The sequence below is a fragment of the Melanotaenia boesemani genome, chromosome 13 (assembly GCF_017639745.1).
Source record: "Melanotaenia boesemani isolate fMelBoe1 chromosome 13, fMelBoe1.pri, whole genome shotgun sequence".
In the NCBI taxonomy this organism is placed as follows: domain Eukaryota; kingdom Metazoa; phylum Chordata; class Actinopteri; order Atheriniformes; family Melanotaeniidae; genus Melanotaenia; species Melanotaenia boesemani.
Window position 1 is genome coordinate 19,289,651 of NC_055694.1, and position 27,104 is coordinate 19,316,754.

General features: G+C 38.5%; 4 protein-coding genes across 8 annotated transcripts; 2 read left to right on the forward strand and 2 right to left on the reverse strand.

Moving 5' to 3' along the window:
• Window positions 1–2,438: 2,438 nt before the first annotated feature.
• On the reverse strand, window positions 2,439–8,467 carry LOC121651746 (endothelin-3-like). The gene is made up of 4 exons (XM_042004153.1): window positions 8,138–8,467; window positions 7,827–8,028; window positions 4,583–4,741; window positions 2,439–3,983 (listed from the first exon to the last, which is right to left on the reverse strand). The coding sequence occupies exons 1-4, from the start codon at window positions 8,202–8,204 to the stop codon at window positions 3,935–3,937; spliced, it is 477 nt and encodes a 158-aa protein (XP_041860087.1). The 5' UTR covers window positions 8,205–8,467; the 3' UTR covers window positions 2,439–3,934.
• A 7,359-nt stretch (window positions 8,468–15,826) lies between these two features.
• ttll9 (tubulin tyrosine ligase-like family, member 9) lies at window positions 15,827–20,323 on the forward strand. 3 transcript variants are annotated; one of them, XM_042003562.1, is made up of 15 exons: window positions 15,827–15,956; window positions 16,899–16,945; window positions 17,031–17,123; window positions 17,233–17,344; window positions 17,446–17,483; window positions 17,562–17,625; window positions 17,753–17,821; window positions 17,915–18,005; window positions 18,173–18,213; window positions 18,307–18,394; window positions 18,566–18,624; window positions 18,749–18,945; window positions 19,555–19,668; window positions 19,904–20,028; window positions 20,108–20,323. In XM_042003562.1, exons 1-15 carry the CDS (start codon window positions 15,942–15,944, stop codon window positions 20,176–20,178), a joined length of 1,224 nt encoding a protein of 407 aa, XP_041859496.1. In that variant the 5' UTR covers window positions 15,827–15,941; the 3' UTR covers window positions 20,179–20,323. The 3 variants fall into 3 exon arrangements, with proteins under 3 accessions (XP_041859496.1, XP_041859495.1, XP_041859497.1); XM_042003561.1 differs by having other exon boundaries at window positions 17,446–17,625; XM_042003563.1 differs by lacking the exon at window positions 17,031–17,123 and having other exon boundaries at window positions 17,446–17,625.
• A 100-nt stretch (window positions 20,324–20,423) lies between these two features.
• fam217ba (family with sequence similarity 217 member Ba) lies at window positions 20,424–24,273 on the reverse strand. Of its 3 annotated transcripts, XM_042003560.1 has the most exons (5): window positions 23,734–24,196; window positions 23,546–23,645; window positions 23,274–23,338; window positions 21,778–23,198; window positions 20,424–21,613 (listed from the first exon to the last, which is right to left on the reverse strand). In XM_042003560.1, exons 1-5 carry the CDS (start codon window positions 23,838–23,840, stop codon window positions 21,606–21,608), a joined length of 1,701 nt encoding a protein of 566 aa, XP_041859494.1. In that variant the 5' UTR covers window positions 23,841–24,196; the 3' UTR covers window positions 20,424–21,605. The 3 variants fall into 3 exon arrangements, with proteins under 3 accessions (XP_041859494.1, XP_041859493.1, XP_041859492.1); XM_042003559.1 differs by having other exon boundaries at window positions 20,424–23,165; window positions 23,734–24,273; XM_042003558.1 differs by having other exon boundaries at window positions 20,424–23,198.
• Window positions 24,274–24,552: 279 nt separating this feature from the next.
• On the forward strand, window positions 24,553–26,488 carry ppp1r3da (protein phosphatase 1, regulatory subunit 3Da). Its single transcript, XM_042003564.1, has 2 exons — window positions 24,553–24,711; window positions 25,013–26,488. Exon 2 carries the CDS (start codon window positions 25,032–25,034, stop codon window positions 25,962–25,964), a length of 933 nt encoding a protein of 310 aa, XP_041859498.1. The 5' UTR covers window positions 24,553–24,711; window positions 25,013–25,031; the 3' UTR covers window positions 25,965–26,488.
• The last annotated feature ends 616 nt before the right edge of the window (window positions 26,489–27,104 follow it).

Sequence of the window (27,104 nt, forward strand, 5' to 3'; positions counted from 1 at the left end):
TCGAGGGGATCCGGTTTGGTGGCCTCAGGATTGGGTCTCTGCTCTTTGCAGATGATGTGGTTCTGTTGGCTTCATCGGGCCGTGATCTTCAGCTCTCACTGGAGCGATTCGCAGCCAAGTGTGAAGCGGCTGGGATGAGAATCAGCACCTCCAAGTCGAAGACCATGGTCCTCAGCCGGAAAAGGGTGGAGTGCTCTCTCTGGGTCTGCAATAGGGTCCTGCCCCAGGTGGAGGAGTTCACGTATCTTGGGGTCTTGTTCACGAGTGAGGGAAGGATGGAGCGGGAGATCGACAAGCGGATCGGTGCGACGTCTGCAGTGATGCGGACTCTGCATCGGTCTGTGGTGGTGAAGAGGGAGCTGAGCCAAAAGGCAAAGCTCTCGATTTACCGGTCAATCTACGTTCCTACACTCACCTATGGTCATGAGCTGTGGGTAGTGACCGAAAGAACGAGATCCCGAATACAAGTGGCTGAAATGAGTTTTCTCCGCAGGGTGGCCGGGCTCTCCCTTAGAGATAGGGTGAGAAGCTCGGTGATCAGGGAGGGGCTCAGAGTACAGCCGCTGCTCCTCCACATCGAGAGGAGCCAGATGAGGTGGCTCGAGCATCTGGTTAGGATGCCTCCTGGATGCCTCCCTGGTGAGGTGTTCCGGGCATGTCCCACCGGAAAGAGGCCCCGGGGAAGACCTAGGACACGCGGGACGGACTACATCTCTCGGCTGGCCTGGTAACGCCTCGGGATCCCTCCGGATGAGCTGGTGAATGTGGCCGGGGAGAGGGAAGTCTGGGTTTCCCTGCTTAGGCAGCTGCCCCCGCAACCCGACTCCGGATAAGCGGCAGAAAATGGATGGATAAACTTTATGGTGCTCTATTATTCCCTATTATCAATAAAAATTACAATGTTTCCAAAGAAAAACACTACAGTTTTACAGAACATATAACGCAGTGGGTTTTAATGTTGGATATCAAGTTACAAAAAAAGTGAAAAATTAATTTGTCTTATGTGATGAATGATAGCGGCCCCAATGTACAGCAAGTATTAATGATCAGTTCTATTGGTTCTAGCAAGTTCTTTGCCATCTTGTCTTCCTTCACTAATACCATACCTGCTCAGATCTGTTTTTGATGCTTTTTGTAATAAACTTTTGATTATTCATCAAGTTGGTGTCCGAAGATCTTTTTGCCTGCAAAGCATTTTTCCACATCACCTGTCTAAGAGATCATCTTGCCATCAATCAGATCTTCAGTATCCCTCACATATCCTGGATGGGATTCATGTCTGGCTGATTCCCCCCATAAAATAAGTATGTTCTCTGTTAACCATTTCTTGATCACTTTGGCTGTATTTTGTTTACGGTTCAGTGTCAAGCCAAATTTTTTATGCTGACTGCATGATGTTTTCCTTCTGCATCAAACATTACGTTTCCTTTGTTATACTTAACCATAGAGACAACATTGTTGAAGTTGAATGCCTCCTTCCACTTTCATCTCATCTGAAAACACTATTTCTTCTTCATCCAGGTGAGATTTATAAAGGCTAGGCATGCTTGTGTGTGTCTTTCTTTGTAAAGCAGAGATGCCTTGTGCACTGTCTGTTGGAGAGTCTTCCATGAGGTGTTGATTGACAGGATTGCCCAGATTCATGAGGATGGCCATGGGATGATCATTTGACCTTGGATAAACCTTGAAAAATTAGGAATGCATATGATTCCAAAGGATAACATCAGCTACTCTGAAGAAAAACTTGGCCATGGATAGAAATGCTCCTTCCAGTTAGAGGATTATCTAAAACACGAAGTCAGAGTGATCAAGAAATTCTTAATCCAGACCTGAATTCTTCTAAAAATCTGTTGTGGACTCCAAAGACCAAAGGTACAGCAAGGAATGCCTTCCAGCCCCAAAAACATGGAAGACATTGCTGATAATGAAGGTTTCAAACTCCCAAAAAGAAACATTCCATAGACCTAAAAGTATAGGCAACTGTATGGAAATAATTAAACTTTGTTAATACCATCTCTAACAGAGAATTTAACTTTTGGCTGCTGTTCATGTAACTTCCAGTGTGGAAGAACTCATTGGTCAAATAGGTATGAAAACCTCTAGGCTTTTGTGTATGTATATATTACTGTTTTCTTCATTCCTTCTCACACATACACACACTTGCCGATCATGACAAGTGCATGTACTAAATTCCCTATAAATTTCTTATAAATACAAAAATCCCAGTTTAAGCCTCAGGGTCCCATGGAAAGACTACGCCAAGCCCGGGGTGTTTTGTCTTGAAACACCTGCTTATATTTAATTCCATTCACATGGAATGCTTTCAATTACTTCTAACCACAAATAAACTAAAAAGCACTAACAAATACTTGTCTGTTTAATGTTTTTGGTGTCTGTTTTTTTCTTTTGAGGAAATAACAGTGAGTAATTCATAAAAATTTATTTTAAATACAGCTTTAGGTGATTGAAATACTGTAAAGAGGAAAATACCTACCATACAAATAGAGTAAAATACATAGTTTCATAAACAGTTTGATTTGCTGGGTCACAATGCTACCAAAAAAAGCAACAAATAAGACTGTCTACATTTTAATACATATTATCTTGATATACTGCAGTTTTCTTGGGACATGAGAACTATTTCTACAGATAGTGAAAACTCTTCAAGGTGCAAACATTTCTCTGCACCAGTCAAAAGAAACTGAAAGGATTAAACTGTTAGTCACTGGGAGGGCACATGGCCCCAAAAACAAAAAACACTATCATCTGACTGCAGTGGAACATTGTGTGTTATGTTATTTTCAGGGTAACATAACTTCTGAACTTAACGTTTTTAAATAAAAGAACATTTAAAGAACACAGCTAGCATAATTTTGCATTCTTCTTGTCAACTACTAACAAATATTGTATTGTATATTACAAATGCTGAGTACTTTCCTTAAATAGATGGGCACATTAATGACTCATGGGAATCTGCTAAAGCAGGCTGTGAATACATAGGCAATACAATTTCATATATTTACTTCTTCTCTGGTGGCCTTGATTGATTCATGAGATTTGTTATCAGCTAGAAAAATATAAAACTGATTACTGAATATTTTGAGCCAAATATTTAAAAAGATCCACCGCTTTAAACAACCTTAGAGCCACATATTACTTATTCAGATAAATCAGGAAGAGGGCTGGCTCATTCAGGATGTACAGGAACAATGTTTGCCAGTGGGAAAATTACACTAAATAGGATTTTTCTTGTGTTCAGCAAGTAAATGACACTTTTTGCTGAAAAAACAAACAATGGTTTGTATAAAAATGTAAATAATCGGATAAATCCAAAGCTCAATACCACTGCCAACCCCATAAGATATGTGGCCAAAAGCTCAACCGCCTTTTTTTCGTTCTCATGTTTCAGTCATTTTAGAGCCACAATATCTTGCCTTACTCCTTCTTTCCATGACTCCTCCAGGTATTTTTCGCTTTCCGGAACTTTAGTTGAACTGTCTTTGTTGTCCCTTATATGTCAATATTAGCTTATCTCATTGTTTTTAAAAATTAAGTCAAGTGTAGCCCACAACACTAGGTATGAAACCAAAGACTTCGTCTGATTAAGCTTGACATGAGCCAGGTCATTGGCTGCTACAATGATATTATGGTTAAAGTAATCCCTGTGCTGCTCTCATGAGGGAACAGAAAGAGAATAGCCTCAAGAGATCAGTACGGAGTTTGCAGACAAGTTCTTGAAACCACTTGGCCTGACGGAACTTGCTCCAAGAGTTTTGAAGTTGAGGAATGTTGGCAGTGTTCAACTTCGAAGTTCTTCCCTTGACTGTGTGTACCTGGGAGGCAAGACACCAAACGGAGAGTGATGAGAATGGGCTGAAGAGGAGGGGTCTAGTCACCCAAGATGAAGAGCAGAAGCTTGAGAGGCGCAAAATGGTCATCCAAGGCCAGAGACTCTGTGGAGACTCCTGGTTGGCTTGTGGGAGCTTTGGGGAAAAAAAACAATTCACATTCAAGTAATTTTATTGTCCCTCATAGGAAACTTGTACAGACTCACAATACCAAATATCTATCAGATAGATAGATAGATAGATAGATAGATAGATAGATAGATAGATAGATAGATAGATAGATAGATAGATAGATAGATAGATAGATAGATAGATGAGGCACATATAGTAATATAATAGGATACCTAATACATTTTTCAGTTAGTATATTCTGTTGCAAACAAAAGTTGTCTTTTTATGTATATAAACATTTTTTTTTTTTTTTCAGAAAACAAGCTGTACAGCTTTTTTTTGTTTCTTTTAAGACATAGAGTATGTCTGGGAGGTGTTCAGTTAACATGCAGGCAAAAATGTCTGCTATTCTTATATATTTGAACTTTGCCTTTTTATATAGTTTCTTTTGTTTGCTTTTAAAAACACATCATTGCGCACGACTATTTAGACTGTAACCTAGACTTAGCACAATACTGATAGATGAAAGAAACGTAACTGAAAGTGCTAATTAAGACACTTAATTGGCTTGATGTGTTGGTGAAACAACAACTTTCAATCTTTTAACAGAGTATTCCTCTTACCTTGAAAGACAAAAAACCTGGCACTCAGGATCTGCACTGGCCACAGCACAAATGCAGCGTTGTGTCTTTGGCCTGTCACGGTCCATCAAACGTAGACCAACATCACGTTTCCTTCTCTGCAGTCCTCTGTAGTTGGACATGCCATAAGGCACAGTGCGCCTAAGATGAACAACAAATAGAGGCCTGTTTTTAAGATGGTGAAGATGCAGGAGGTAAAATGAGAAGTAAAACTTTGACCTTAAAACCTTTAAGGTCATCTTTTAACATCAGCTCCTGATAAAGTTTCTGAAAATGTTCAAAGTTTTAATGATATTTTTAAGGTTTGTACAACTATACTGCAAAATGGATCAATGTCTTACCTTCAACAGGTTGTATTACCTTTAAACATTTGTTTTTGGTTTAATGAGCAGTGAGAACTGCTCATAGAACACCAATACAGATAGACCAAAGAAGTCGGTGAACAAGAATAATAACCCTGACATGTGACTTCCATAGATCACCTATACCAAGTCAGAAAGTCTATGACACTACAAACTGTTCTTGCCAATTCTTCCATCTGGAACATCTATGCTGTCAGGCTGGCATATTTCTCTCTTTTGTCTCATCTGTTTTCAGCCATCTGCGATTAATTTTATAAGAAGAAAAAAAGCCAAATGTGTTTGCAGCTTGTAGGGTCTTAAAGGTCAAAGAAGAAAGCTAATCTGCTCGTGAGTATCCCAGCAGGCGTTGTGCAGGAAGGTCTGCAGATGAAGGTGAAAAGGCTACATTTGTCATTTGAAATAAAAGATCAATTGACAGATAAATAGCTTTCTCTTGTGGACTTGTCAGAATATGTCAGACTGCTTGCTGCCTGTGTCTGATTGAATACCTGCAGTGTTGCTGACATCCTGCCTGCTGCTTCCACTTTGTCTTGCTTGCCTGCTCCTTCAAGCTGCCTGTTTGCAACTGTATACCAGACTGTCCTTAGGGTAAAAGACCTTTAAACCTTCCACCTATTCAGTGTGAAGTGGCAGCTGTGAGTCAGAGTTTAGGCTTAATGTATCACAAAGGAATCTGGAAATGTTGATGTGAACTGAGGGCAGTTATCAGATGGTGGAGGGAGAGCTTTATAAATCCACTTGCATTCAGAGGAAGAAGTCACACACCACATGTACAAACTAATACCACAAATTACCTATAACCATGGTGTTGTTTGCATTGGTTGCGTTTTTTATTATGTTTAATTTATTAGGAACCATGTACAAATTCAAATATAAAGGTTTCCATTTATTGCATCGTACCAGAGCTTTTGGTCAATTTACAACTGCAATCCCCTGGCAGAGCACAATAAAAAAAAAACATACAAATACTATGTATGTATTTCTTTTACTTAGATTTTTTTTACATTCTAGATCAAAGGAAGCAACTTTTTTGTTGTTATTTTTTTTGTTTTTACCTTATCATCATACTTAAAATATTTTAATAAATATTTCACAATGTATTTCTTGCTTTTATAACAACTTTGTTGAATAGGTCGGTACATAACTCTGCATTTAAAGTAAGTCAATTTGTCTGTACTTGCTAAGAAGAAATAAAATGGCTTGTTTATCTGAGACAGCCTACAGCAATCTTGGCATGAGAAGACAGAAAAAGAGGGAATGCTTTCCTGCTGCCTTGTCAATGATGTGGTTTGAAGGTGTCAGTCCTGGCAAAAAGGTGTAAGAAGTTATATTTTAAGGTACTCCTACTAGACTTGCGGTATGCCTGCCTATGTTGAGCACATTTTGTGGAAAGAAAATTGCTGCCTGCATGAAATTACATCAACTATTGTATTTACTTTCATAATTCCTCATTATCTGCCAGGCTAACATAACATGTGAGGTTGAGATGTGTTAAATCTAGCCAGTACTGGCCTCCTACAATTGCTAACAGTCATATGTCATTTACTAAAAATAACTGAAATATAAATATATCAGTAGTTCCAGAGTAAAATTGCTGCCACTATTAACAACAACTGCTTTGTCATGCAGCTTCCCCAGGTCTTTCCTGTTATATCGGGCTCTACAAAATGTTAGAAATTTAGAGGCAATTAAATTGCAACACTAAGTCTTATTTTGGGCAGATTTATACCACAATACTACAATAAAACTGTGGCACAATGCTAGCAATTAGAATATTATAGTTTAAATTCCACCATGAGGATAATGATCAATTTACTTATTTTTCACCCACCCATGAAAACATGTTCCAGAAATTTCTGTTCCATCTCTGTCAGTCTGGCAACCTCCAGACCACAATGTCGACACTTAGCTCATGTCAATGATTAACAGAAAATTATCTGTCAAGCAACTGACAACAGAAGACTAAAAGGACTATTAAAATCAAGAACAGAATTCCTTGGAAGTATAAAGTACCTTGAAAAGCTGCACACATGCTTTGAGAAGAGCTGTTGTTTTGATGGTGGTATCACCAGTACTGATTTCATTTAGTATTTTCTGTTTCTTCTAAATTGACAAATACAAGCCCTTAATTGCATTATTTCTTGAATGTCCTCCTTCTCCTTGCATTAGCATTTCATTAAACTTTTTGACTTTTTTTAACAGCAGTATATCTTGGGTTAACAAATCTCCACGTTTTATGCTATTTTCTTGATTCTCACCTTCTGTCTTTCTTTGCCTCAAATGTATAAAGAGCTTACTGAAATTTGTGCAATTGTGAAGAACAATTTTCACAAGACATCTTGTTACTTACAGTACAAAAAAAATCCAGATAGGATTTTGCAAGTGATGTATTTCTTTAATAAAATGTCTGTCTCTTCTTTTCTTAGTTTTCCTTCTCAAAAATACATTTCCCCTAAAGTTGTAACAAGGCTATTAACAAATCATTAAATATTGATCCTCTCTTGAGCACATACGGCCATGGGCCACACTGTGATAAAATAATAATAATAATAATAATAATAATAATAATAATAATAATAATAATAATAATAAAAGCAAAAGGAAAAAGACCTGGCACACTAAAATGTTTACCACCACCTCTCTGATTTCAAACCATAGTAGAACAAGTTGCTCTCCACTGGGCTTGCCATCACTTGAACCATGATTGTCTATCGCCTCAGGGCGCATTGCCAGGTGTGACTTGTCTGCAGTGTGTTAGTATAAATGAATTGCAAGTGCTAGATGCTTGCGCAATGTTGCGCATGCTGGATTTTAAGAAATTACAGCTTTCCTATTTTAAAGAAGATTAAGGACGCATGTCTTACTCGGGAGTGTTTATCCAGATGATATCCAAGTGACAGTAGTAGACGCACTCTTTATCCGTGTAGGAATAACAGGTGCAGCGCTTTTGTCGGGACTTTGTGGTGTCAGATAGCTGTGAACCCCTGGGCACCCTGGAGCCAAACATCGTTGAGTCTGAGAGACTTCTGGGATTGCTCTCGGGTATCACGTGGGACATCAAGACACCTTTATTAGAAGTGTGTCAAATAAGTAAAATATCAAAATTAAGAGTCATTCTAAGCACATAATCTAGCGTGTAAGTTTTTGCATGTTTGTTTTATCAATGTAAACCTACCTTGTAAGAGAATCAATGTAAGCATTTTGAATAGCGTGATTCTCGTGAGGGACAGCATCTTTGCCATGTCAGATATTCCCAAAATAAATCATAATCGGATGACCATGCATATCCATTTAATTTGGTATAGGTCCATAAGCAGCTCACATGGTCCACACGGGAAAAACAGAAGAAGAGGAAATGCGCTCTCAATTGTATATTATAAATTCTACATGCAACCTGCGCAATTAAGCCAAATGGAACAATTTCCCTAATTGAAATTGTTAACTCTTTTAGTGTCAACGTAGAGAAAAGAGAATCTTTGGAGCAAAGAGAAGAACGATTATCCTCAGTGTCAATTCGCCTTCTAAAAGCCCAAATCAAAGGTATGGGGCTTAGGAGAGTCATGGGTACACGCCCACACCTCCCCTAACACTCCTGGTTATATACTGTGTCTCATGCAGCAGCAGCAGACTGCAGAGCACAGTAAGCTGCGTCGCCTCTGCGCGTGATAGATTTAATTTATTTCTCATTGTCTTTGCTTTAATTTTGAGAAAAGCTGCACACCTTACAACACAATCACTATCTGAAAGTTTAGCAAATCAACTAGGCTAAGCAGACTTCAGTCAGTCAGTCTGCTTTCATGAAAACTATCTGGGCAGATTGGCACGTCAGTCCAGAGGAACATCGAATATCACTTAAACTACGATTAAAGTTTGTAATCCAGCTAATGTAAACAAACCTGCCTCTAAGTCATGAATACTTCAGGCAGAGCCCACCTAAGAGTCAGATTTCCCCTCTAGAACCTTTGCCTGGTTTGGGGGAGGACTTGTGATAAGTGCTCTGTATGAAGCCAGTTTTCTTTTACTCAGTTCAGATCACTTGTGAACAATTATATCCAGTTATTTAAATTAGCTGTTTTGCAATTAGTTTTGTTTTGAATGGTAATACAAAAAGGCAAACAAAAAATACTAACAGTGACAGATATATGGTGATATGTTGATATATGTGGCATATTTACTATATTAAAGTCTCTTATTGCATTTGAGCCTGTTTTGGTAGCAAATCATTTTCCCTGCTATTACCTAAATGTTTTCTCAGACAAGACTGTTATGTTTTTTTTTTTTTGTTGTTGTTGTTTTGTTTGTTTGTTTGTTTTGTTTGTTTTTTTTTTGTTTTTTGTTTTTTTGGAGCAGAGACACATGAAAAACCTGCAGGATTGTAGCCCACGAGGACCTGAGCTGGACACCCCTGCTCCAGACAGTCACAAGATCTCACTGAAAAGAATGCAAAAGTTTAGGTCACACTTTGCACCTGCATAGATATGTGAGACAAAGATTAACCTCTTCCTTTATGATAGATAGTGGAAAGTATGGGAATGGTGTCAGGGCAGCTTATAATCCAATACAGACCATCTCAACTGTTAGACGTTGTAGAGATGAAGGTCTTGTGGCATGGATGCTGATCCTGAATACAAAGCCAAATCAACCAGTGGTTTTTTGATCTACACAGGAATGTTGCAAACTGCTCCAATCAATCACGCAATTGCAGTCAAATTCTGTTTCACTAAAAGAAGAGTATGGTGATAAATGTTAGCTATAAGTCAGGAAGTCACAGACTGATTTGCAGCTTAATATAAAATGCCAATCAGGTTTAATCGAGGAATTGTTCCCTGTTCCTGGTGCTGAAGCCAATGTGTACCAAAAGTGCTGCAAAGGCAGAGCTGGGAAGAAAATTAATTATTAAAGTTTGACTTTATACTGCCTCAACTGTATTCATAAGCACAACTTCTTCAAACCATATTAGGTAATCGTTAGAGTTCAATGGGGAAACCTTATTATATGCATAAAGTATTGTAGGTGGAGGATGATGTAGATCAGTGGAGCCCCCCAAAGGGGGTCAGCTGAAGAACACAGGTGGTCCTCAAGGCTTTGAACATTAAGAGCTATTGTGAGTAGTGTCCACACATTGTCCCTGTTTTAAGAAAAAAGATTAAGGTTATATGTTGTTAATTTAACTTTGGATTTATGGAGGGGCAGGGCTCAGCCAGAATACATTATTTATGGTGAGAATTTTTCTTTTGAAAGCATAAAACCAAGCATGGTTTCAGCACGGGGTCGAGTAGGGGGTCCATGGCTTTTTAGTATTTGCATCAAGGGGGTCCCCAAGGAAAGTAGGTTGGGAACCGCTGTTGTAGATGAAGGTGCTTAATGCCTCAAGAGGTGGCAAAGCAAAACAATCAAACTGAGAAGAAGCACAGAAGAGATGGCTGTGGGGTGTATGGAGGTGGTACCCATTGCCATGAACAGATAACTGTTATGAAAACAAGCTTAGCTCCCTTAGCCTCCAACTTTAATTTCCTTTCAGTTGTGCGGCCCCATGGAGTGGTCATTTCTTCCAAACATGAGGCTACTGCAAAGTGTACAACAGAGAAATAAAGTGGAAATGTGCTAATCTGATCACTTTTTAATTAATGTCCATATCTAGTTGCACTGTAACTCATTTGTGAAATTAATTGCTTAAAGATTAAAGAGATTTTTTTAAAGGAAAGTTTACATGCAAGTAATTCCTGAAACTGATATGGTTAAATATACAAAGACATAGACTACAATTACCTGTGACAAACACATATGCTCGTGAAAAAGTTTAAGCTTGTAGACATAATGACACATTCTCCAAAACCGTTTACCTTCTCTCTCTCTCTCTCTGGATTAAACCAGTAAGTGTCCTGGATGTGTACTTTCTTACTGAAGCATCCACAAAAGCCAAATCTTTCTGACTCATGTTGCCCCCTGGACCCCTCCCAAATTCCCTAAGGCTAAGGTTTTATGCCATACCCAAGATCTCTGGCACAATTCCCAAGCTGTGAAACAGAGAGAATTCCAGATAAATTAAGACCATATTCTGTTTTCTTTCTCCTGACCAAAGTTATGGAGACAGAATGCTGTCAGAAAATTGACTGTGTGTGGTTTAGTAGTCTCAGGATGTGTGCAAACTGTGCAGGACCTCTTGCTTCCTGGTGTATTGAATCTGATGTTGCAGTGTGGGTTCTCTGCTGGTTATTTACCCTAAGTGGGCAGTGAAAACTATACAAGCATGGAACAAAATCTCCCTGGATAGTTTGGTTTGGCATTGCTGATCAAGGCAATAAAATGGATTGAGGGTGGAAAACCTAAAAGTAGGCCTCATTTTATTAAGTTTTTTTCACTTTCTTCTTGCTGCGTTGTGCAACACATTTTAGTTCTTTCTTTAGTTCATTTATGTATGGAAGCTGAGAGCAGTCACGTTCGTATAAATTTTTTAACACCACTTTCTTGGGATGACGGGATAATTTGTCTTGTTATCTTGAAAAAACAAACTTTATTTTCTCAAGATAATAGGTTATTCAAATTCAGGGTCATGACTGGGCTGCAGCTTTTCCTAGGGATGTATGTTAATTAATTATATTGGTGTTTTTTGTGTGTGTTTGTGGTCTACTGGGAGCAGTGCTGGTTTCCAGTATAACTGCTGTAGGAATCAAGGACTGGCAATAGTAGCTTCATGCTGTGGATGTAGCAGTCTGTCCCTGATGGAGCTCTGCTGGGCTGTCAGTGTTCAGGAGGGGTGTGGGGCAGCAGGAAGGGGAACTGTCTTTTAACCAGGATTAGAGCTAGTCATTGTCTTCTTCTTTTCCAACACATCAGCTTGGTGGGTCCAAGGGGCATCCTAGTACAGAGCTGGTCTGTACGGGAATGCCTCAGTACAGTCAAGCCAGCAACAGATGCAAACTGGTGTCAGATCGAGGAATATCCATCACTGATCAATACATCTGATTTTACTTCTCATGCACAGAATTATAAACAATGACTGTAGCCACTCCCCAGCTGTCATGGGGTCTTTTTTTTTATCAATAAAACCATTTACTTTTGAGCCCACCTTAATTATTTTGTTATCTTGAGAAAACAAACTTCCTTTTGTCAAGATAACAATAAAATTAACTTATCTCGAGATAACAGTTAAAAAAAAAAACAGTCATGCAAGGCTGCTCTTGGCTTCTGTATTTATGCCATTTCCACCTTGGATCTACTCTTGGATCTATTACGTTTTCCCAAAAGTTTGTTTTTGGCATTTCCCAGACTGTTTTAATCTGGAAGAATCCTTGGTTCCTTCCGTTTTGCATCCACTTTGACACAGGAGGTCAGACAGAAATTTTTTGCAATAACACAAGTCCTCTGTGTTCACTTTTTTTCCTGCGTATATTATCTTGCAAGGTGTTGATTGTATTTGCCCTTTCAACAGAGGAAAACTCTTCATAACAAACTCTTGTATGAACTGGGAAACATTAGGGAATCTAATACATTTCAGAAGCATTCCAGCTACCACTTTGACCTGTTTTTCTGGGCCTTCTAATGTTTTATTAGAAAACATTTCTTTGTGAGCAGAGCCTGGGGATTTGCACACTCATTACCCCTGAAATGTTTCGGTGCTACTGAGAAAGGGAGCAGAGAAACAACAAACAGGTGGCTTAACATCTTAGAGGTTACAGATGTGTAAGCCTTTTGAAATGAGTATGATAAAGTGACGTCTAATGGGGGTGGCAACATAGTGCAGTGGTTAGTCATCTCAAAAGACTTGAGACTGTCTGGGGTTAAACCTGCTGGTTATTTGGGATCTGTTGTATTATTCTAGGTGCTCCCGTTAACTTCACAGTCCAAAGATGCATAAGTTGGGTTGACTGCTAATTCTGTTGGACAAAGGTGTGAATGGGAGCACGAGAGGTTGCTTATCTTTTTGTGTTAGCCATGGATTTGTGACTTTGCTGTCATATGAGCTGGGGTAGCTGTGTCTCTTAGGCGTTTGTAGCTAATAGATGGATAATGTAAATACAGTTAAACACATTTAATTTTTTTGGATGTGGTCATAAACCAAGGAGAGAAGGGTAACTGTATTTTACTGCTACCAAAATTACTTTTTTTTTTTTTTATTGTCAAGCACATACTTCCCAAGCCCATTATAATAGCTTGATTAACCCTTTCTTTCCTTTGCTATCTTGACCTAAAGCGGTGACACAGTGGAGGTGTTTCCTCTGCATGTGGAGAAGGGCTTGAACCAATTTACTGAGACTCCACAGAAATATGTGGATTGGAGCTGAACTCTCCACCAAACAGACTTTTATTCCAAGGTGAGGATTAACACACTAAAGTCAGCAACATACTTCTCAAATGGATTGCAGCTGATGCCCTGGATCGCTGGATTTCCTGCTTTGTGGTCTAGCTGCCGAAGAACGTACAGTTTACCAGGGCCAATGACTAACATCGTCTGAAAAATGCATGACCTGTGAGGTGCTTCAAAATAAGTGGTGGTTTTGGTGATTTATGAAAAACCAAAGCAGTGGGAAAACCAGTATTGTCAGAGTAAGGCAGATACAGATGGCCTATTAAATAAAAAAAAATCAAGATTCAATATGACATTTTAAATAGGACAATAAATTGGAATTTAACTTTTTTTTCTTTTTTTTTTTTTTCAACAGGAGGTGAATGTTAAATGACATAAACCTATCATGGGTTCATCCTCATAAACAATTTTCATTCCAAGATACTGTTGACCATAGAGTTGTTATCTTTTCTTTTTTTCCCCCCTCATGTTGCATAAGGATGAGTGGTTAACCAAAATTTTATGCACAACACGTACAGCTACTACTGGAGACAGATAGCAGATTTTTCGAGGTATGACTGCCAAACCTTAAATGTAGCACAGACACAAATGCAGGGAATCTGCCCCAAAATAAGATTGTTCAGAGGCTGACCTTAGAAAGGCCCATGTGTATTTACCAATTGCTAGGGATTAAGAAACAAAGTTTTGCAAGGGCAGGGTACTGAAAACATATAGTAAAAAGCATTGAGGAGTAGAATACGTCTCATAAAACATAAAGTGAACTTAAAAATGTGACCTGCAGAACTGGCAATAAGGAATGAATTTGTTGTATGAAGATACTGAAATATTTTAAGGAATTACCTGCCGAATACATTGTACTCCAAAACAATATTTGTGGTTGAATGATCTGTTTAATATACATGGTGTGTGTTGGCGTACTTGAGTAATTTATTTTTGGTACCCCTACAAAATATATTTTGCTATCGACACATTCTTATATACTGCAACCAGTCCTTGTTACACCAAGAGGCCAAAAACATTTATTTATTGGTGCATAAAGAATAAATGAACATATATATTTCTCCAGTATCTTGTCATAGATTTGTCCAAAATCAAGTTCAAAGGAAAATTGATACCATCTTGCAACCATCTGTTTATGATTTGACATGCAGCAGTGTGCTCATTTCACTCTATCTTCATGTCAATCCTTCATTCTTATGCTGCTAAAAATTAATTCTAAAATGATCAAATGACAACACTTGATAGTAAATCTATTCTTCAAACCAGATATGTTTTATAACAGCTGTAATTTCCATGAAATTACATAAAAATAAAACACTTAATACAGTATCTTATCTGCACAGTGGAGATATTTTAATTCAAGATTTTGGCTCAGTTTGTTAAACAGCCTTCTTACACACTGCTGAGCTGCCTGTCTTATGGTCTTTACCACTGTGAACATTGTGGTAGTTGGCCACACACATATTAAAATTCAACAGTTAGCCCTCTTAATTATAGCCCATCCTGTTTGTGTCAGAGTATTAAATATGGCAGATTGTTTGATTAGTCGTGGGTGGCTCATAAGGAAAAAGGCATCTGTAAGAAATGGTGAGCTATGTATTTATTTTACTTCCCACTGGAATCTGAGTCATGTATAAGCTGCTCTTATAATATTGACAACAAGGCATTAAGTACAATTATTGTCAATGTTTTTATGAACTGTGTAGAGACTGAGCTTCAGAAATAAATGTTGTTTCCCAACCCACCTTGTCAATATCGAACAAACATAACCAATGATCAATCAATGATACAAGTACCAGCAAACATTTTTCAGGAATGCTATGCAGATTGAAAATAGACAGGCTTGTGTCTCAAAGAAGTGTAAACAGATTAGATCCAGTCCATTTGCCGACAAGCAAGGGGTTCAATATGCAGGATAGTGTGTTATCTCAGTAAGCTATAGAAGGTGTGAAGCTTAGCATGGCATGGGATCAAAGATTAGGTACAAACCAGGTTTCTCAACTCCAGACAGTTTGGTTTATTTTCATAATATTTTCTTCACAGTAAATAATTGCACTCAATCACTGCCATTTGTCCACAGGTCATGTTTTGCCTTCAGTAGTTGCAACATGAATACATGAAGGTTAAGTGTAATATCTTATGAGTTTAATCTATTTGATATTCATATTTATTTTTGATCAAATAATTGAATAATTTGACATTTTGACTGATTTAATTAAGAGGGGATTTTTCATCTACACACTTGATGATGATAAAGGTCATCAGAAGGAGCGCCATTCTGCTTAATTAGGTGAAGTTTGGTGCCATCGTGTGGTGACAGAGCAATATTAGAAAGGCCAGTTAGACTGAAGTCCCTTGTTTGAACCACGAAATAATGCCTTAAGAATAATCCTACTGTTGAACCAACACTTCTCGAAAAAAATTTATAAATAAAATCTTCGTGAAAACAGCCTCTACGAAAACAGCTTAAATTACCTTTAAGGATTTTTTTTTGTGTGCTACGGAAGCTTATTTGGACAATCTTCACTGTGGCCGCTTTCGAGATTACCATGACAACCTCATGTTGTGAGATTCTTCAACGAAATTTATAAAGGTTCACTAACTTGGGAGGCTGCTAAATATAAATGAAACACTAGCTTCCTTTCTTTCCTATTTGACGCTGAGCGTATCCATGTCAAAGTACAAGGTAAACAAAAAGCAGGGGTGCATTTTGTTGTCCTTTAGGCTTTTCTTTAATAGCACGTACATGTAAAGTAGCGTACTGCGCATTAGCAGAATTCTGCCTTTTAAGTTTAAAATGTTATGGATTAATGAAGCCAAAATACAGTTGTTAACTGTTCGTGGATATAATAAGGCCACATTTCTATGTAATTGGAATAGTTTGCAAGTAATGAGGTAGTTAGCATGGTTGGTTAATGGCAATCGTGTCATAAAAGACAAATTCATTCTTGACATGATCAGGGAGGTCAAACTTCAGTCCTTGAGGGCCACTGTCATTCATGCTTATTCCCCTGCTTGAACACACAAATTCATGGGTCATTGTATTTACCTCGAGAAGAAGCTGTTGGATCAATTTAAATTGAATAATGTGTGTTGGAGCAGAGAAACATCTAAAACCTGCAGGACAGTAGCCTTATAAATTTTGTGATCCCCGGTTTAGATTAAGGGGATATAAAAAAATGTATCCAACTTTAGCTTCTGATTATTTTTATTATGATCTATCTTTCCTCATTAACTGATGGTTAAAAATAGAAATCCTCCCTTAATGCAGTTATCAAAACAGTTTTTAATTTTCTGTAAGCTATTTAAATGAACAGTTGTTTCAGCAATGCTTTGATAAACTGTTGGTTAATTTGATTTCTTACAAATCTAATGTGTTGTAAGTTTTACATATAAAATTAATATAAATAAAGGATGTGTTTAGCATTACAGATAAATGCATTGCAGTATTTTTTTTAAATATTGTAGAATTGAAAAGAAAGTCATGAAGACAGCCCAAATAAATTAGAATAAAAGTGTTTAATTTTTGTGCAAATGCACAGTGCTTGTGTAAATTAACTTAGTTACAATAAACAATTTATGAAAAGTTGATTTGTTTTTTGTTTTTTTGTTTTTTTTACCTTTATAGCCATCTGGAAACAAAGGCTTGTGTGAAAATGGGAAGAGTGAGGAACGGTGCGTGTTGTTTATTAAGATGGCTGTGAATTATCCATGTTCCACAAGTACAGACAACAGTGACTGTGTTAACATGTTTCTTTAGGGAGGGCAGAAGTTGTGTGCGTTACAAATGTGGCCTTATCAACACTATACAGGATGTCCTGCGCCAAAGACCAAACTGGGTTGAAGTTAAAGAGTACGTTTTAATGGATATTATTTAAAAAAATATTTGTGAAAAGGTGCCAAGTTTTCACTGTCTTTTTTTTTTTTTTATTCTTGTGTGTGATATTTTTTACTATTTGCAGTGATGGAGAGTGGGACTTCTACTGGTGTGATGTGGGCTGGCTTAGAGAGTATTTCGATCATACATACATGGGAGAACATGTCAGAATAAATCACTTTCGCAACCATTACGAGGTGAGGCAGCATCAATCCTGCATGCTATGACTATAAACTAGAAGATTTTAGCAGCAATGAATATGTGTTTATATTCTATGTTTCTTTGTTTTATATCACAGCTGACGCGCAAAAATCTCATGGTGAAAAACCTGAAAAGGTACCAGAAAAATCTTGAAAGGGATCCAAATGTGGCATCCAAATGTGATTTTTTTCCATGCACCTTTGCCCTGCCTAGTGAGTACCATCTCTTTGTAGAGGAGTTCAATAGAAGCCATGGCAGCACCTGGATAATGAAGCCGGTGAGCTAAAGTAAACAATAGATGTAACCCAGTGTAATGACAAGAATCTTTTCTATGTGTTTGGATGACAGCAGAAACTAAAATAATGTTATTTCATTAGGGGAAATTAACTAATGTGTTTATTTAGGTAGCAAAGTCTCAAGGCAAAGGGATTTTTCTGTTCAGGAAACTAAGAGATGTTATTGAATGGAGGAAGGTAACATTTATTTATTTTATCATGGGAGTGGTTTTAAATGAGATAACTGCAATCAGAGCTGTTGAGTCAGACTGATAAAACTTTTCTATACAGGACAGCTCCCGAGCAGAAGAACAGAAGGATGCAACACATGTGGAAAACTATGTAGCACAACGCTACATAGAGAACCCTTACTTAATAAATGGTAATAAACTGATTTTATGATATTAATTAATATGATTTTCTTATAAAAACTATTTTGGAAAAGGCATCAAAAGTTCAAAACAGGTTGTTATTGTGAAATGAATGATAATGATTAGTGATCACTTGTGGATTGAAAATTCTTACTTGTTGGGCTTTTTGTCTCTGCAGGCAGGAAATTTGATCTAAGAGTTTATGTCCTGGTCACATCAGTATGTACTGAGCCTTGAAATTTACAGTGTATGATGCAAAGTATGCATTTCACTATATGTTGAAATGAGTGAATCTGTGTGTTTGCATTTCAGTATGTTCCTTTGAAAGCCTGGCTATATCGGGATGGCTTTGCCCGCTTTACAAGCACTCGCTTTTCCCTTAGCAGCATCGATGATAAGTGTATCCCTTTTTTGTGTCATAAAGCTGTGGTTGTTTAAAAGTCTTTTCTTGTTTCTTGTTTCTTACGATAAACTATTTAGTAAAAATCTATTTTGAACAGCTCAGTTTGGCTCAATTTCTGATGCTGATGCTCATTAAAGTTTTTAAATCATCCTTAGTGACACATTTCAGATATGCACCTTACCAATGTGTCTGTCCAAAAGACAGCACCTGACTATGATCCAGAAAAGGTGTGTATCCCAAAAAGTTCAAAAATCAATTATAGATATTGTTACGCTCTATTTATGTTAGTTCACTCTTTTAACCCTTTACATTGTGTTTCACTTGCTCTATTTTACGTCCATCATTATAAAGGGATGCAAATGGCAGATACAACAGCTACGGAGATATCTGACTGCCAAGCATGGTAGAGAGCTTGTGGAAACCCTCTTTAAAGAGATTGATAACATCTTCATCCAAAGTCTGCAGAGTGTGCAAAAAGTCATTATAAATGACAAACACTGTTTTGAGCTCTATGGTTACGACATACTACTGGATCAGAACCTTAAACCGTAAGTGTTGATGCTTGCCATCAAAGTCGTCACCTATGCTGCACATATTCCCCTCTGAGAGTAGTTTCTGTTACCCATCCAGACTGAGGATGAACTTGCTGAAATGTCTTTATATTATTAGTTTATCTTGATTATCTTTTATGTGATTTTATTATTTATACATTTTTCTCTCTGTCTCTCTTTGTCTCTTTCTCTCTCTCTCTCTCTCTTTCTCTCTCTCTCATGTCTTATGTATTTATGGACTTGAGTCTGTTTAATAATATAAATTAAAATTTGAAAATGCACTACTAAGGTATGCATACCCACAAATACAGGAATATATGCAGACAAACACATTATGGCACTTTGTGGATTTGCCCATGTTGATACCTAAAACCCTGCCAGGTTAAATGAATAAAACATTAAGTATAAATTTGCTCAATATATTTGCTAAGCTAACAAATATTCAACAAAAGTGCTGTAAATAACACTAACAGGAGTGCTCTGTGGCTACACAAATGTCAACAATTCTCAATTAATTGTGTGCTGGTCCTCTTGCACAAACTTAGTGCCCACTTGAAAGGCTAAGTAAATGTTTGCTGAATGTTGTTGCACTCCATCTCTTTACAGGTGGTTAATTGAAGTGAATGCTTCTCCATCACAGACACCCAGTAGTCAAGAGGATTATGAGATGAAGTGCAAACTGCTGGAGGACACTTTGAATGTTGTTGATATGGAGGGAAGGTAAAAGGAACATTCACACCATGTGTTTGCCTCTTTGTCATGATGGAACAAGGTATGAGGGCTCCTAATCCATCACAGACATAAAAAAAAAAGTTTAAAAGAAAAAAATCAGGAAGCACTGTCTTATTTGTTGTTGTTGTTCTGGAGGTGCATTTCATAAAGTTTGAAGGAACATGGTGAAGATGTACAGATGCTGCTGTGCAAGAGATGATAAGTGCTCCCTTTTTCCGATTAGACTCACTGGCAAGGAAAAGAGAGTGGGAGGCTATGATCTCATGTGGAATGATGGGCCCGTCTATAGAGAGGATGTCAACCTACAAACATTTGGCAGCTCATGTTTCACTGCCAACACACACTTAGGTAACTGAACAATGCAGTTAATGCAAACTTAATGAGGCAACAAGACTAAATGTAAATATAAACCTGTTCTTTGTTGCAGGGTGTGTGAATGACAGAGAGAAGCAGCTTCGCCTCCTACTGAAACCATTCCCATTTCAGAAGAAGGTGTAACTGCATCAAGAATTTCTAACCAGCCACTTCAGCAGTACATGTGACAGTTTATCATTAAGGTGGAAGAGGAGCCTTTAATGGACATCAGTCTTGGTTCAAATCTGAATATTTAAATATGTTAATTAAATGTTCTTAAAAGTAATTTGAACCATTATAAGTATGATAATGTCCTCATGTCTATGTCAAACTGTATTTGTTTACAGTATTTTGATTGTGGTGTGTCACTGAGCCAGTTGCAGTCCAAATTTTATATTTCACTTATTTATTTCTATGCCTTACAAACACTTGCATTCAACACTGAGAAAATACATATCACAATCTTTCAGCGTGCATGTCAATGTAGTGTACACACTTTCAATAATATTGCCTGTCCTGGCCCCTTACTTATGGCTTTGATACTTTACATGGAAATTAAATAAGTAAGTGCAGTCAGAATACATCACATTTAAATTAATGTAGTTTTCTTATGAATCAAGTACACATGTTAAAAATTACACAAGAAACAGATAAAGCACTCTAATGTAAACAGTGTTTTACAGACGTCAAGTATGCAGTGGAATGTGGAGGTGACAAATACAATATCACCATGTTACAGCCTATCATGTGTTCAAATCCCATCGAACGACTGGAATGAGCAAAAGAGACAAAGGTACATTCAGCTCTTTGACATAAAATTTTCTTATTGTGTGCAACAAAGTAAACATGATGAAGAGAATGACAAATACAAGCCAACCACAACACTTCTCATAAATATAACTATGGTATATAAAATCTGGAAAAATATGCATTTACATTCGTAGCAAACATTACATCATCTTCAATGACAGGAAGAGCTCAGCTCTATGCAAAATACAGCATATTATCATAGATTACAATTCAAGCTGTTCAAACATGAAAAGCCCTTGTAACAAAAAATGTAAAATCATAGCACAAAGTATCAGAAACAATCCGCAGTATTAAAGTAACGCACCACTCCAGTGTGCCTTCCATTCAGACAGAAATGCTTTAACTGAGCATGTTTGAAAACATGAGGCACAAAAGAATAAAAACCAACATCACTTTAAATAAAACCATGTAAAATAAATGCATTCCACTTCAAAATTTCCTCAAGTGTTTGATGAATGAAATGCAATGATCTTTGTTAAACACCACTATGGATTACTTATGCTTGAAGCTGTTAAGCGGTACAGTAGATTCCTATTCTATCCATATTTCAATATTAGTAGATTACTGAGAATGTTTGCAAGTGTAGAATTCAGTTTACATTAAAGACTGGTTTTATAATCCTAGATGTGTTCAGGTTCATACTGAGCATTCCTTTTAAACACAGCTGTACACTTGAATGAAATGCATTGTTGTTCTCCGTGTACTGTAGCTGCTCAGTTGCTGAGTTTCATCCATTTTAGGGCTGTACACCACTGACTTGTTTAGACTTCTGTACAACAGTTAGAACATGTTAGCATTACACTGATTACACAGAAAGCAAGCATAAGTTTAAGCTCCTTCACCAAGTAACCATGAATTGTAGCACTATACTGCAGATCTATAAAGATTACTTTACAACAAAGTGCACATTCTTTGTTTTACTATTCTGCTTACCGCTAGGCGGCGCTTTAGCAAGAGATGCTGGGTCTTTAGCAGCTCTTTTCATGGCAGTTTTAGAAGCTTGACCTCCTGTTTCCGTCCTCTGCCAGTCCTTTTCTTCTCTCTTAGAGGTGATGATATCTCTCTTACTAGCAGCAAGACCACGTTTCTCTGCACTTGACGCTTTATTTGGACCTGGCTCCTTTTTAACATCTGTCTCAGAATTAGCTCTGACACGGCTTTTCCTCACCTGACCTCTGCTGTTCTGGTTAGTGTTAGATTCCAGGGGTTGCTTACGGGAATTACCTACAGCCTGCATGTGTCTGAGATGACTCCTACCAGCTGATGGGCTAACAGGAGTCTGGGCTCCTCCTCCACCCCCCCCTTGTCCTCCTGGGCTCCTACCTTCTGTGGAGGTTGCTCGGGTCTCACTGCTGCTTCTCTTTGATGCTGCCCCAGGTCGCGCTCTGCGCTCAAGCAGTGGGCTGAGCCGTGAGTGGCGCTGGTAGACAGAGGCAGAGCAGCTGCCATTACACAGTGGATAGCGAATGTGACAATGTGGACAAACTGGAAAGCGGGTGAGCTGGTGCTGGGTGGAGGCGGGTGATGGTGGGTTGTTTACAGGCGTAAATGGAAAGGATCGTTGGCTGTGCCGCAGCCCTTTGGGGGAGTTGAGTCGGGATGATGGTGCTGTATGAGGCCTGGTTGGGTGTGCAGTGGTGGCTGAGGGAAAGCTTTGTGGCCTTGTGCGGCTACCAGGTGGACGGCTGCTCTCTGCTTGCACTGTTTGGATCTGGAGCCACTCCAGCTGCAGAAGCCTCTCGAGGTACTTCTCTAAGGGCCCCACAGGCTTTGGCCGTGGGGCACCACGACCCTCGGTGTGAAGAAACACTGCCAGCTGTCTAAGACTCCAGTTGTTGAAGGGAGGAGGCAGAAAGTCTGGATAACTGTAGCTGGGTTTTTCACTCTTATCTTCATCACCCAGTGTCCCAAGGGGTCCTGGAAAGTCCGGGGGAAAGTCGTTAGTGTTGATGATCTCTGCCCGGAGGTTGAGGTGAGGAGGAGTGCAGGGGGTGCATGGAGAGGGCAGAACAGGCAGCCTCTCTGAGTCAGATAAATCGCTGGCACTGTCAGTGTCGTCTTCCTTGTCATTGTAGTGTTGCTGTAGTGCTTCTGGGGTGGGGGCTGGTGAGTGTGATAGAAGTTGAGCTGTTGGGTTTCGTAGCCCTGATATCGGAGAAAGAGGCAGGGAGAGGGCTCGCCGGTTTTTTCCCATTCCCTGACGATTTTGAGGGAGCTCACTGCTGCACTGTGACATCCGCTGATTTTCTAGTTTTTCCTCTTTCCCGTGTGCAGTTGACTGTTTGCGGAGTTGAGGTCTCAGTTCTCTTTCTTGCTCAGGACTATAAAGAGAGGGAGAGAAGTTCAGGGGAGAGCTGTTGAGGATTTAGATTAATTGTATCTGAAGGGACACGTTCAGAAAAATAATGCACACCTTTCTCTTCTCTTACCTGGAAACTTTGTTTGTATTCCGTGTGGTGCTATGCTTGAGCCTGCTGCCTTTAGATTGTGCACCCTGTAAAGTAATAATAATGTTAATTATTACCTGCATCATTACTCCTGTTGTAACGTTTAAACCAAAGCACATGCTGCAACATTGCAACTATTTTCTCATTTCTATCATTAATTTGTTATTTATAATTGGTTATTTATTGTTATTCTACTGTAAAAGAAAAAAAATTAAAATGATCTTTTATAATTTATCAGGATGTCAGCCACTTACCCTGTGCATTGCTGTTGTTGTGTCCTTATCCTGACCTGGTCCTGGGAGGCCATTTTTCATCTGACCCACTGCTTTCTTCATCTTGTTACCCTTCTTTGAACTGTGGAAACATGATAGCACTTTGTGAGGCTTACCTCTTGACAATCTTGTAAAACTGCCATTGTAAAAGAGTAGAAAAAGAGGCCTACGTGGTTACTGTGCCGTTATTTTCAGTATTCTTAACCCGTATCTTCTCTTTGGAAACGACGCGTTTCAGTGTCGTGGATGCTGTGCGTTCCTGCATGATGGGGCCCATGTTGCACCACAGAGGATGTTGTTTCGAGGCCAGTACGGGTTTTAAATCACACGGTAGCTAAAGAAGCCAACCGACATCTCGGATCAGACACTCTAGTCTGAGAATATGGCTAAAATTACTCATTTTCTCCAAAGTGCTGCAATGCATCATGCGCAGATATCAGCCTCTCCTTTGCTGTTTAACGTGTCCTATTTGATGTCGACCTTCTTCGCAACCAAACCTGCAGTAATATATTTTTTTATTGAATCGGTGGCAGCAGACGTGCGTCTTATCCGAGTGTCATCATTTTCGCCATTGCAAATGCAACACGGTCAAACAGCGCAGACGCTTTGTTTGGCTCCTCTTCCCACAGTCAGATAGGTTTGTTTACCTGCTGCTGACTGGCTTGCTGCCCGTGTAGAAGAGAGTGACAGAGGTGCATCATGGGACCTGTAGTACTAACATACCTGCCGACATTTAAATCCACTGCAAGCGAGGTTTTGAAAGTCAAATTATTACCCCAAAATATTGAAGACACAGGCGGAAAAGTGGCAGTTACCGTTTCCGAATAAAATATTAAACATCAGTGAATATACATGCAAGTGTAAACCTTAAATTACTCAATCACCCATGCGACATGAGAGAAACTCTAGTACGTATGTTGTTTCCTGTTAGCTGCGCGCATGTTAGCTGATTTATATCGACTTCAAGCTAGATGCATGCATGCTCCTACCGCTTACAAATCAGGTTCCATGATAGAAACCAGCGGTAGAGGGTAAATGACGCACGGAAACGCGCAGTTCTGAAAAATATTACTTTAAATGGAGGATCAAGCTTGAGCCACATCCTTCATCCTGCATGCAGCTAATGCTTCAGACCTTTATATTGTGAGGTATGTCAAGTTTTATTATATTAAGCCCTAAATGAACATTTTTAATGCTGCTTCAAATGTTTGGTTAGAGAAAAATAGACTGTGCTTCCAGGCACGTACTCCCAGAGTACACGCCCACTTTTGCCAGTTTTGTAAGAGCTTGTCAAAGTTTTAGAACGATATTGAAGATTAAAAAGAAAAAAGGAAAAAAAAATGCAAAACGTTACAATTGGTTCATGAGGGTTTTGACTGGTGTGAATTTGAGGGAATGAACATGACATTCTTAATTATTTTGCTTCACATCTATTTTCTTTTAATGCAGGTGAGCACAAGCTCAATTCATGCAGAACATGGATAAAGGGTGGTTTATTGGAAATGAGAAGATTCTCCCGTCAAAATCTGAGCAACCAATGTCCAGACACAGCAGTGTCTTAAGGCCTTGCATGACTATTAACCTGACTGAAATTCTTAAAGCTGATAGACCTTGTGCACCGAAGAAGCCTGTCCCAATACGACCACCAAGCCCCAGAGCCGCTCTGTCAAAAGGACAAGAGTTGCACCAGTTTCTCTCTTGTGAGCCCACACCTAAGCCAATCATCCGACAGCGGTCACGCTCTCTGCCATCTGCCACAGAGAAGAAAAAGAAACGATGTAGAAATATTGGTGTAAGGTTTGTTGACTCTTTGGGATTGGACCTGGAAGACGTCCGGCTTTTTAGATCAGGGGAGGATCCATTTGTGCCACAACATGTCACATTTAAGTTGTTGATGGGTGCTGAGATAGCAGATAGAAGACATCTGGAGATTTCCTTGCCATATCTGAAGCCAGTTTTTGCCCAACAACCAGGCGACCAGCCAGGATTCTTGCATCGTCTCCATGAACAGAAAGTATGCCTGGAGAGAGTTTTGTGTTTTGAACTAGGTATTATCGGAATTGTCCAAGTCCTCAATTTAAACTTTGAGAAAGATGTTGGAGCTCGTTACTCATTTACAGAGTGGAAGAGTTGTACAGAAACAAAGGCCTCTTGGGTGTCCACCATTACAAAAACCTGGGAAGGAGGAGGGGAACAATTTAGTTGTGATACATTTCGTTTTCATCTGCCAGTTCCACCATTTCTGAACCCAGGAGCACTTTTAGAGTTTGCCATTCTCTACAGAGTCTGTGGGGCTGAATACTGGGACAACAATAATGGAGAGAATTACAAGTTAGTCTGCAAAAACTACAAACTCACAGTGCCTAAAGAATGTGAAGACAGCATGGTGCACTTTTTTTAGAATGCAAATTAAAGGTAGAGGGTATTTTGAGCACTTTATTATTGTTAATAGCAACACCTCTAAAAAAAACTGCAGGGAAGCATAAAATAATCATTTTATTGTTAGTGCCACCATTAAAAGCCTGTAAATAGAATTAAATACAAGATCAACTCTGGACAGAACTGGCCAGAGTCAAATGCAGAAACACTTGTGCACCGTTTGTTAAAATTGTTAGATTTTTTCTGTCTTGTTTTTTAACTATTTGAATAGAAACTTCACTACAGAAGCATCTTTTGGTTAGGACACCCACAGATTAGTAATTATTCTGTGAAACACAAATAAACGTCCACTTGGCTTCCTGCTGGACAACTGGCCGAGGTCATTTCATACAGCACAGAAATTTGATATGCTGAACCATTTTTATCTCTGTATTTTATTACTAATTCACATCTCATGTCTAAAGCATGTAATAAATAGAAATGTGTTATACTGAATCTTTTCATAAAATGAAATTAATTCTTATTTTGCACAACAATAAATTATGTCACAAACCTTTTGTTTGTTGTGGAGTTATGTTTTCATTAAAATAGCTTAATCGCCATATTTCTAAATTTGCATTTTGAGATTTGTTTTTCGTTTCTTTTATTAGCCTTTCTGCTAAAATAACAACTTGCAAAATATTCTGTCACATCAAATTATGTGACACAGTTATGTTTTGCTGATATTGCAAGTTATTTCCTCCATTTTTTGCCTTCATTGTGATTTGTTTTTTTTAATAGGGTAATTCATTTTCATAGTTGTGTAGTAACGCTTAGCATGTTACTACCCAACTAGTATTACTAGTAATGTGTTATTTTAACGACGTGACTTTTATAGTAAATAATACTTTAATTCGTTACTCTTTAAATAAAATAACTCGGTAATAGTTACTAAATCGTGCGTTTGTCCGTTACTAGCTAAATTAATAAATGGTGGCCATCAGCTGCGTGCTTCTTCCTGTTTACAGCTGTGATGCAGCAGCACATGGGCAGTGTTGCCTGAAGCCCTCCTGATCCTCTAACAGCTGCATGCAAACATAATGGTATATCTAATAAATAACTAAATAAATAAATGCAGGCGACTATAAATTACCATATTGAGTCACAGATTTAGGCTGAAACA